The 11,683-nt window shown below is 42.0% G+C and overlaps 1 protein-coding gene across 1 annotated transcript; it reads right to left on the reverse strand.

Moving 5' to 3' along the window:
- Positions 1–4,547: 4,547 nt before the first annotated feature.
- On the reverse strand, positions 4,548–7,151 carry dlx3b (distal-less homeobox 3b). Its single transcript, XM_034558864.1, has 3 exons — positions 6,642–7,151; positions 5,726–5,910; positions 4,548–5,389 (listed from the first exon to the last, which is right to left on the reverse strand). Exons 1-3 carry the CDS (start codon positions 6,982–6,984, stop codon positions 5,075–5,077), a joined length of 843 nt encoding a protein of 280 aa, XP_034414755.1. The 5' UTR covers positions 6,985–7,151; the 3' UTR covers positions 4,548–5,074.
- Positions 7,152–11,683: the final 4,532 nt, after the last annotated feature.

The following is an 11,683-nucleotide window of genomic DNA, read 5'->3' on the forward strand; positions in this document are numbered from 1 at the left end:
CATGAACATGATTGTAATCATCAAACCGTAAAATACACTGCAGCAGTCAGATCAATGACAACATGGACTGTGCGAACAAAGGCGTTCCTGAGTGGATGAAATATTGTCTCACTAATGTACAGAGTTGTGTTAATCACTCACAGATCAGCGCGTGAGATCATTTAAAACATCAGCTGCAGTCTGCCAGATGTTTTGTCAAAACATCTTACGTCCACTGTTAATTGTATTCCTCGTGTTTTGTGATAACTGAGCTACTGTATTTGTTAAAACCAAGGCAACACACATCCCAAAAAATAGTTGAACCAAAGGGGATGTGGAGTGCCACCTTTACGCACGGTGGTTGCGGTGTGACTTTTACGCACTGACAAATAGGATACGACGACACGTGCCTTCCTAATTGTTTATTTGAATATGAAAGTCAGCATGGCAACAACAAGTTTGATATTTTAACACATTTAATGTATCTAGGATACCCTTTTCCGCGATCTCTCAAACAAACTAATTTCTTTTTACACCGAAAGGAGGACGGAGGCCACTTTATTCACCAGAGACACATCCCGTGAGGAGAAGAGACAAGCTCCTGGTTCTCTCTCGTCTCGAGTGAACTCAAGCAGAAAACGTGCCGTTGACATGATAAGATAACAAATGGTTATGCGATTCCTCCAATAAACGTGCACCTGATTTACGGCCGTTTGCACTGACTAGCACAATTTGGTGGTTACACTGTTTAAATGAGCTTGTTCTATCTTTACACTCAATTAAATTGGGGGTAGACTAATGAAACCGAATGCTTCGTTAAACAAACTACCACTTTCTTTCTTCCTTTCATCACTCTGCTGTCTTAGCTGTCTGGTAAACATTAGACACAATGTGTCTATTGTCATCCACAAAGGGATTAGGTCAACAACGAATCATACACAAGTTGTTATAGGGAGACATTTTCTTTTGATATATAATACTGGTAATCTACAGTATTAAAGTATCTTTGTGTGCATGTGTTTGCTATAAAATCTAGGTATCAACTAATTAACTATATTAATGCATTTAGTTCTGCACTTTTCTCTTTTCGGTTATTTCTAAGATAACACATATTGTTCATTAACAGCACAGCCCTGGACACACATCTTGTTGCATTCAAAACAAACATGCCTCTATTCAAGCTGTGGGCACCATGTCACCAGTCATGCGGCTACACTGTCTTGTCTTACCTGAGTCAAAGAAGTGCAGCCTTGTTTGGGAGGTCCAAAGCCTGCAGTGGTGCTTCTCTGAAGAACAAAAGCCACAGCAGAGCCCGGTGTTTTCTCTCCTCCAAGCTGATTTTCTCACACGACGAGAAGCATTGTGTTACATTAACGTCTCCTTCTTTATATATACATACACACCCTCGTACCCTTTTCCTTGATCATTATGGGCCTTGTTGCATGTGGGCTTGAGGAAGAAGAGGCAATTGACGGGGCATCAGGGAAAATTATGGGCAATTTCACATCTCCAGATTAGAATAATGGCTTGTGGAGTTGGACAGACAGAGTAGGACCTTTCAAACGGGGCCAATTATCATGGAGGCAGATTGAAGGGAAAGTGAAAAGGCTGCTGCTGTAATAGCTAAGATGAGGGGATGGAAGACTGTGCGATGGGTTGAAGGGTAATGATGAAGGCAAGTATATGACTGTATCAATGCGGCAGACGGTCAGAGTTATCAGATATGAGGTGTCTGATGGGTTTTAATTCCAGGATTGCAATAAGAGGGAAAATAGCTTGTAATTAAATCCCAGTTGTTGTGAATGGGCGAATGGCAAAGCAGGTCTCAGGGGTGATTATTGTCATTAACTTGAGGGATCTGACATCTCGGGTAATTGTGAGCAGCTTCCCTTGTTAGAGAGTGAATGCATGATTTAGTTTCATCTGAGGGAAAAGCTTGACTTAATTTGGGACATGATGCATGCACACACTCTGGCGGAATTCAAAGATGGAATACAGTTCGGCATGCACACACACACGCACAGTGAGATTGGACCAAAACACTGGATTTAAGAAGGCCATGGCACTCACTGAATGTGGGAGGAAACCCCCATTTATGTACTTATTGTTTTAGTTCTTACGGTCTGTTTTATTAGTGAAACTCATGTCTGGAGGACACATTTCCACGTTGTAGGTCAAGGTGAGCTTATGCCTGAGCAGCAGCTAAAGCCTCACTGTGTGGGTGGTTTTATCAGGATATGATGGCTGTGGAGCATCAGCACACAGTCCAGTCCGGCCCTGGCCTCAAGGTCATCCAGGGTTCACCAGTGCACAGCTGTCAAGGATGCCATTCTCCCTTCATTTCATCCCAGTTTACAGCAAGATGGACAGAGTGAGTGATCCTAATGCAGCCGAGGCTCGGCCAGGGCCCGGACTAAGTGTTGGACAGCTGCAAGTCTTTCCATGCATTTCAGTTCCCGACCTCCATCTCAACCCATATCGCTGCACCCCAGAGACAAGTGCCGACACCACTCTGTTGACTGTTGCAGGGGGGGGGGGGAGATGGAGAAGGGCTCTCAGGAGCCAGCTCTATTTATGGTGCTGTGATGTTGTGCCATGCAGGATCACATTTAAGTTCAACAGTTCACCACCACCTCGATGGCTACTTACACTTGTTAATGTTTAGAGATGACATACATGGACACGTCTCACAGCCCACACACACAAGTGCAGCCTGTAGTGAACACACGTTTGTCTTTGGCACAAATATTTCCCCTGACAACCAGTCGAGGGCCACACACGCTGAGGGAGCCACCGAGGGGAGGTCATATGTATACTCTTGATGAGATTTCATTGATATCAAAAGGCAATAGTACTCATGCTGCTTTTGTCAAATCAGCACAGTGCACCGAGATGATGAGTGAGGCTGTAGACAACTGGTGTTGAGTTCAGGGAAATAGGATTGTTTTGGCAAATGTTGAAAGAATGTATGAGAGGTTTGGTACAAATATGTGCAGTGCTTCTTTTCCTTAATGAAATTAGATGTCAAGTGTCAAAGAAACCAAGAAGTGCACAAAACAACCTCGATAGGAAAAATATTAAAATAAAAATGTGTCTTGGTCCAAAGGTCTTAAATCTAAATTTATTGGAATACATTTTAGTTATATAACACTTTCAAATGATCAACGGAATTAAACAAATATATCAAATAAATAGAAAGAATATTAATTCATATGTTGTAATTCCCGTCACACTAAACGTGTATTGAATTAGTCAACATCACTGTATTTGTCAGTATGTGCTCATAAAGAAACAATGTTAAGAGAAGGCAACCTCTAGCCAATCAAGGCCAACAAATATTTCCAATCAAGTCCATCAAAAGGATGTTAAAACCATACTGTCAATGAATCTATATCCAGAATTGCATTAAATAAAGTAACATTATTGTATCATTTAATATGTCTTATTCCAACATGTTTTTCGTGATGCAAGTAAATCCAACAATATCCAATTTGAGAAAAAATAAAATGTGACTTAGTTTAAGATCAACTTTTCTAAATTCCCATTTGAATCTATAATGTTCTTAGCCTATAAAACACGTGGGTACATTTCCTCTCAGTGCGTAATGGCGCCTTGGTGGTCCATGTGTATTACATCCCATCAGCGGTTACCCCATCGTGTAATTGGTTGTGCAGCATATTTAATAACGCATGCTTTTTGTGGGTAAACTGAGGTCAATACCCTCCATCATTGGAAGGGAAGACGCTGAAAGGGAAGTCGTGATTTGTATCACTATCTTAACAGTCATTAATGGAGTTGTCCCGTTTCTCGCACATCGTTCGGCTATATTTAATATCACTGTAATCCCCAGTTTTCCTCGTGTGCCACGGTCTTTCCTATTATGCTTTTTTATTATGCAAGAAAAGTAATCACAAAGTGTGTACCTTACGTTGTGGAACATTTCCTTTAATTTTGGGTAAAAGAGGTGAGTCGTCACATGATGATTCACCCCGGAACTCAAGTTAAAAGATCCGTAAAAGATTCACAAGCACTACTTTGCTAAATGCAAAATGATGGAACCCAGTGAAAATATAGTGTGTGCGTGTGTGTGTGTGTGTGTGTGTGTGTGTGTGTGCGTGTGTGTGTGTGTGTGTGTGTGCGCGTGTGTGCGTGTGTGTGTGCGTGTGCGCGTGCGTTATCTGGCAGCAGAATAGTAATAAAACCGACTGACTCCAACATGTCTGCTTGTATGTCGCCTCCTACTCGCTTTGCACGCAGCTCAGTCAGCTCACTGCGCGGCGGCCATGAGACCCGACGGACTATTTAGACCTAAAGATCCGAGGAGAAAAAATGAAATATTATCGCAAACGTTTATGACGTCTGTGCGTTTCTTGTGAATCTTACCCAAAGTTATCAAGAGTCAAAGAAAGTGATCTAAATCATTGGTTTAATTATTACAAAATGTTCAAACTGATTCAACTGATTCCTGCGCGGACTACTTAACTGTCCGCCATGCATTTAAACAGCCTGTTTATAAAGGGGCTAGACACACAATATGCAATTTCACAACTTTATTCAATTGACAAGAAGGCAAACGGTGAACTAATTACATGGATGTGATACTGGTTTAGGAGTGCAGTTGTTCCATTTCAAACACTTATTATTATAGTGGTTCTGAATATAAACACATATTTACAGCCTTCGACGTTTTGTACAAATCCATATAAATATGACCTGAGTTCTTTTTTTTTGTTTTTTGGACGCGCTACAAACCCTTGATTTGAACGCAGCATGGATTACATGCACAGTTGTGATTATTCGGTTTGTGGTTATAGCTACTTGTTTTAAAAAAACAAAAAAACGTTGCATATTCATTTACAAAAGGAGTGAAAGAAATACAACAGAAGCGATAAATAATTTAAAAAAAACACGCCAGATGTCCGTTAAATATGCTGCCACAAGTTATCAAAAAAAATCCCTTATGTGCTTTGCGAATGGAAACCCCAGATCTGAAACAGTTTTTTATCATCCAGAACGTTTCCCTTCAGGTCTGCTCCCGGTCCAGTCAACCTTCGCTCTTCAGAGTCATTGTGGAGAAAAATGTGCAGAGTCTTTGTTAATAAACAGCTCCCACACTTTGCTGTGGGACTGGGTGGTGCACGGTGCCCGGGTGCTGTATGTGGGAACCCTGCTGGTACCAGTGGTTGTTATAATCCTCCAGGTATGGCGGCGACGAGCTGTGGGTCGGCTGCGGGACCTGAGGTCTGCTGATGGGGGTGTTCTGCGGGGTGCTGTTCTCCCAGACTGCGGGGGAGGGCGGGGAATTGCAGGCCATGGAGTCGCTGGCGTTGGGACTGTGCTCCAGGGGAACCTCGCCGTTCTTGTACAGCTTCTTGAATTTAGACCTCCGGTTCTGGAACCAGATCTTGACCTGGGAGAATACGAGTGTGAACATTAATTGAAATAATAATATTTTTTAAAAAAATGTATCGCTGTAAAACATTTACAATTTTACGTTTTAAAAAAAACAAAAAACGGAACATACATGTTGCACTATTTTACGAAGAGAAAATATATGATTTAATTGTTTAACTTTCATCACAATGAAGTGGACGTGCGAGTGCGGTGCTTAATTGGATAATTACGCATTTTTGGATGATTACACAACACATTGTTTGCTGTAATTGGGGCGCCAGTGACTCACATGACTTTAAACGTATTGATGAATTATAAAATATCAGATGTTCTCCCGGGTCGGGCTGCGTACCTGCGTCTGGGTGAGGCCAAGCTGAGCCGCCAGCTCCGCTCTCTCGGGTAGAGCGAGGTACTGCGCTTTCTGGAAACGCCTCTGCAGAGCAGCGAGCTGGTAGCTGGAGTAGATCGTCCTCGGCTTGCGGATCTTTTTGGGTTTCCCATTCACCATGCGGACCTCGGGCTCTGGCTCTTCTTTCACTAAAATGTACAACAAAATGTTTCGATGAAATTGACCATCAAGAACATCTTAGAACGTCCATTAAGTGTAAAACATGCAGCAATATGGAATATAGCATCTCGACAACATGTTGATGAGATGACAATCTACGTAAAACACATATAAATATGTTGTGTTTAAAATTGCTTGTGGCACAATTGCTTCAAAGTTAAAACTATAGTTTGACAACTTCAAAACCAAATCATCAAAACGGGAAGATATAAAGTATCTCGTCAAATGTCCATTCTGGCAAGCCAGTGTTGACATATTAAAATCGACGGAGTGAATATTACAATCACTAATCGAACCATCATTGTTTTATGACCAGCTATTAATATGCATGCTGTTAAAACATTAACACGAGCCGGTAGGCTACATGAGCAAATGTTATTATTAAATCAACTACAGGGACTTGAAAGGTAAGATCTCTGGGTATAGAAAACATAAAGTAAGAATGAGATTTGAGTGAAGTCAGAACATAATAATTAATATTTCCCCAAAACTATAGGATAATTATTTATTTTTTTAAACACAACAGACGATCAAGCAAAATATGATGAATACAATTGAAAACGCAGTACAGTTTGATTTCATATTTAATCACTGCTTTTTTTCCGAGACCTATCTCATCCCAAACAAGTGACTTGACCTCACGCGCACATCGGAATGAAACACGATCGCACACATATACACGATGATCCTCTCAACGTACCTGAGCTCGGAGGGGAGGGCTGCAGGTGATCTCTGTTGTAATGTCCGAACTGTCGGTAGCCATTTGTGTAGGGGTATTCAGATTTGGTCGCGTACGCTCCAGCAGCTCCCATTCCGTTCAGATTAAACTGATGGTGGTAAGAGTTCATGGGCTGTCCGTACGCCTGACTCTGATAGTATTCTTGATGGCTCGGGCCCGTCTGTCCGCTGTAGTAGCCCATGTCCGTCACCGAAGACTCTGGGAGAGTGGGAGAGTCCTTGGAGTTCGGGTGGCAACTCATAGATCCTGGTAGATCGGTCAAAATACTCGCTATCTTCTTGTCATACGTCTGGCCGGCGCTCATGTTGAAGCAGCCCTCCAGAGTAAAGAAAGCCCAGCGGTGGATCCTCTTTTTGTTGTCGTCGTCGTGGAGTGCGTAAAGCAAAATCTCAATAAGGAACTGGTGTGAGCGCGCGCTCTTTGAAGGGTTTTTAGAGGTCTTATAGTCCACCGAAACTCTCCCGGCTGCAGTGACTTGGTTGTGGCATCGCTCAGCTTCTGTGACACAGAGTTATAGAGCGCTGGACTGGAAGCTGCCTTCCCATTGGCTCGCCACCCCCTCCCTCCCTCCTCTTTACGCTCAAGGCGAAGTGGTGGTGAGACCCAGCCTTCAGCCAAGAGCGCATATAGGCACGCAAACTTCAGCGTCTTGAGTTTTTTTTTTTTTCCTTAGATTTGCATTTACCTGTTCACTGGGTAAACATGCAGCTCTGTTGGCCTTGCAGGACCACCTGTAAAAAAAAAAAACTACTACTAGGTCCAGTTTCTTCTCAACATCCGAAGCATCTACTGGCACCAAGACAACACAACACAATAGCGGCCCAGAGTCTTTCTCAAGCCTAATCCCGCAGCCAGACCGTCTCCTTAATGTTTTATGCAATGTTTTCTTAACAGTGCCCAGAGATCCCACCTGATTCAGCCCATTGAAAGGCTGCCAGCCAGCCTCCCGCAGCATCGTATTGTTATTCAAAGGAGTTGTCGGACAGTGAACTTTACGTGAAAGAGATGGAAAGAGATATGTAAAAGACTCGTTCAACTGATATTGCCTGCGGGTAAATTCCTCTGTACTGTCCGTGTTGAGTGCGCGTGGTTGTTTGCGTGTGTGAAAATGCAAATGCGAACAACGTATGTTAGAAAAGGATAAACGGTCCTACTTCTTCACAGCACATACTATTGAAGGTAAACCAGTTCGCATTCAATTGTTTCATTTTGATTTATTTTATGGAATATTTTGCCGAATAAAATGTAAAAAAACAATATTATTTCGATTGTAATTAAAACAGGGACTTACTCTGCCCACTTTTTGTGCTGCTCGTTTGCTGTCAGGTGAACGCGTGGTGGGCAGCGCCCCCTGCTGGTTCATTCACAAAGGGAAAGTTTATTATCGGCCTGCAAAATAGAAACAATGCAGATTGGCTCTGAAAGTGATGTATAACCTGTGTTTTACCGGCTGACAATATTTTCAGATGTTTAACAAACATTTTTCACCGACTACAATGTCAAGTTCAAAATGACAGTTGTGCGTTTCCTTTTTTCGCCCCTCATATCTGAGGAGCTACCGCCCTCTTTCGGTGAGTTTCTGCAGCGCTCGCGTGACCTTGTAAAGGGCCAGTTCACCCAAATAACCCACGTTTCAATAAGATCTGAAAACAATCAAGAACTATAACCACCTAGTACCTATTATGCCAACATCTCAATCTGTATATAAAACCATCAAAGTTAAAAAATATGTTTATACATGTTTTTATTTTTAACATACAAAGAAACACATTTACATTGACAATTAATCGACAATTACAAAAATATTAGTTTTTAACCATGTTTTGTCCAAATGTTTTTGTCTTCACGTTCAAGAAAAATAACTTGATCCCACATTTGTATCTTTTCAGTGGCAAGAATGCCATTTCATGAGATGTTAATAAAGTAAGCTGGAACATCTTAATTCATAAAAGTGTTTTTATTGTTTCATATTTTGCCAAATTCCCCCAGACCTTACAGCATATTTAAGCATGTCTGAGAGAGACAGCGCGTATCTCAATTTGTTCCTTTTTTTGCAGAAACCATCTGTGTTTTCAACACGCTCTCAAGTCTCACACTTTAATGAACTAGTGCAAAACAGGAAGATTATAATTTATAATGTAGATTATATGACACTAGATACATTAGAAAATCGAGGATATTTCTCACACATATTCGACATGTAAACGTCTTAGAACACAGAGCTTGTAGTATGACAATGTAAATCTACAAATATGTCACAAAGTAGCAATCTACCAAAGTATATTCAGCCCTGTCACTCTATCAGGAACGTAAAGAGAGTTGCTCCTTTATTGTAAAATGCTCACGATATTGTAGTAGCACAAAACCTCCAGTAGATGGTGCATATGTCTTAGATTTCAATGTGGATGTGAAAAGACTGTCCTGGTAAACACACACACACACACACACACGCACACACACACACACACACACACACACATACACACACACACACACACACACATACAAACACACGCACACACACACACACACACACATACACATACAAACACACGCGTGCAGGCACGTGCACACGCACACAACATACAAATGTGGGGGATAATGTAGGAAATATATAAGTTATTGTGGAGGCCTTGTGTGTGTAATTATTGTTGGACGTTATCTCTGTGAATCTCTTTAAGCAAGAAAGGAGGATGCTGTCACCAACACCAGGTTCCTCTTAGGGGGTGAATGGTGTGAATATCAATTTTAGACTTTTAAAATAAAAAAAAAATATTCAATTTTCTTTATCATGTGTTAAGTTTCTTTTCTTCAGAGAGGTTTCATGTTGGGTCAGGAACTACTCAAGATCCTTACAGACACTTGCTAGTAGTATGTCTATTATGAGATTTCATAGCCTAAAAAAGAAGGACTCCATTATAGTGTCTACAGATAAACTCTCAGTTGCTGAGTTTAGGAAATAACTATGAATTACAGTTAACGTTGTGTGCCTTCCGGTTACACCTGCAAAAAGCATGAAATTGCAGAGACCAGACCTCTTATCTGCAAACTTGTCATTTGTCTTTGATCCACAAATGTCCCAGACAGCAGACAGAGAAGAGACTCCCCACCTGTGTGCATAAACCCATAGTGGTGTATAGTCTGATGGAGTTTAGTATCCCTATGGTATAAATGTGTGTATAAATCCGTCTAAAGTCCTTGGCTAAAACCTTCTCTTTTTTTCTGTCAGAGAATAATGTAATTCATCTTTGGGTGAAAATCTACCCTGCACACGGTCAAATGAACTCTCTACACTGCTCTGTGAGTCCACCAATCAAACCCTCACAACACAGTAACATGAGACAGCTTTCAGGGACATGTTTTTGTACCTTTCTAATGCAGTGCGCAAAAGTGGAACAGCTGGCTCGGTTCCAGCACAGGACAAAAGCCCGGACCTTGCCCAGAGAAACCATGGAAATGACTGGCTAACTATAGGGTTTGGTCTGATTGCTGTCCAGGAAAAAACCCAAAACGTACCTTTTATACTGTACATTACAAATTAAGCAATTTTCCCCTCAGAGAAAGTACATTTGTTCTCATTTTAAACTTCTCAAATCTTACTGCAAGTCATCAGTGTGATTAACGGAAGCACCTGTAGCCCAAAAAGAGCAACAGTAATGGTAATGACCCTCAGACACGACGTAGGAGACATACCAGTCTGCCACTTTTCTCAGGACCTTCATGCGATGGCTGTCGTTATCAAAAAGCTTCACCACAAGTACAAGATGTACCTCTCCGTATCTCTCCTTGCCGCTCTCTTGTTTTTAGAGACAGATGCCAGCTTCAGCATTCCATATTGAATTGATTCTCCCTCAGACTGTACACGCTTTTATGACGGCCTCGAGCCAAATATTGTTTACTCTCTGTTTTCTGGTGCTCAAGTGTTTTTGAAAGCAGGAAAGATATGCAAGTTGCATTGATATGTTGGGAATACAGATGGTGTAGAAAGCTGATTGTTCTGGGCTTAAACAAACATGCAGAAATGCCATGCCCTTGCAAGACTAACAAGGGCTATATTTAACCCCCTACACACACCAACTCAAAGGGATCCCCATCAGTGCAGTAATGTGCACATAATCCCACAATCATACACCTACACTGCAGAGGATGTTTAGACTTTAGTTATGAGGGGGACGGTGACGCCACAAAAACAAACTCTGCTCATTGCTTCTTACGCCCCTGCAACCATCAACTCAATTTCATCTCCCTTTGAAAACTTCAAGGCAGCAGCGTGGAGCTCCTCGAGATAATGAACCGCCACCGGCTAGTTTGTGCTGATCTGATTGAATGGCCGGCTTTCCCGGGGAGGGAGTCAGGGCACTCTCATGAGTGGGAGAACTGGAAGTCTATTAACCGCTAACTCTCTCTTTTGCTCCCCATCTCTCGCTGTCCCTCCTTCCTCCGTCCTGATTAGAGATAAAAAGAGAAAATGGCAATGAGTCAAGGACTTTAAGCCATCTGCGTAAAGTAGAACTGTATTTCCAGACAGGGAAAATCACCTGATGCTTTTTACTTCTTTCACGAGTGAACTCTTGTCAGTCTTTCCTCCAAATTGTTCCCAATTATCCTCATTATCCAAACACTGATTTGACATGTACAATCAAATAGCACGTAATGAAACCCATCAGAAAACTACAGTCATTGGCTTCCACTGGCCAACGGCTCAGCGCTCCCATCCCTCCTAATTATAGATACTCAACAACCGATCGTTCCAGCCTCCCAGTGGTGTTGTAAGTTGGCTCAGCTACATGGAATTGAGGCCACGCTGCTCTCAGACTTTTTCCAACCAGGACCGTGCAGTGTGCATATGTGGTGTGTATGTTGTTCACTGAAGGAGCCCAGGTAAGGCCTGGGTAATGTGTTCCCAGGGGTCCACAGCTGCCGAAGGAATCAGAAAAGCTAATAGACCAGATGTTAAAGGGCATGCCCTTTGCCCCAAACACGCACACATGCACAAAAAACAT

Source organism: Cyclopterus lumpus, chromosome 19, assembly GCF_009769545.1.
Source record: "Cyclopterus lumpus isolate fCycLum1 chromosome 19, fCycLum1.pri, whole genome shotgun sequence".
In the NCBI taxonomy this organism is placed as follows: Eukaryota; Metazoa; Chordata; class Actinopteri; order Perciformes; family Cyclopteridae; genus Cyclopterus; species Cyclopterus lumpus.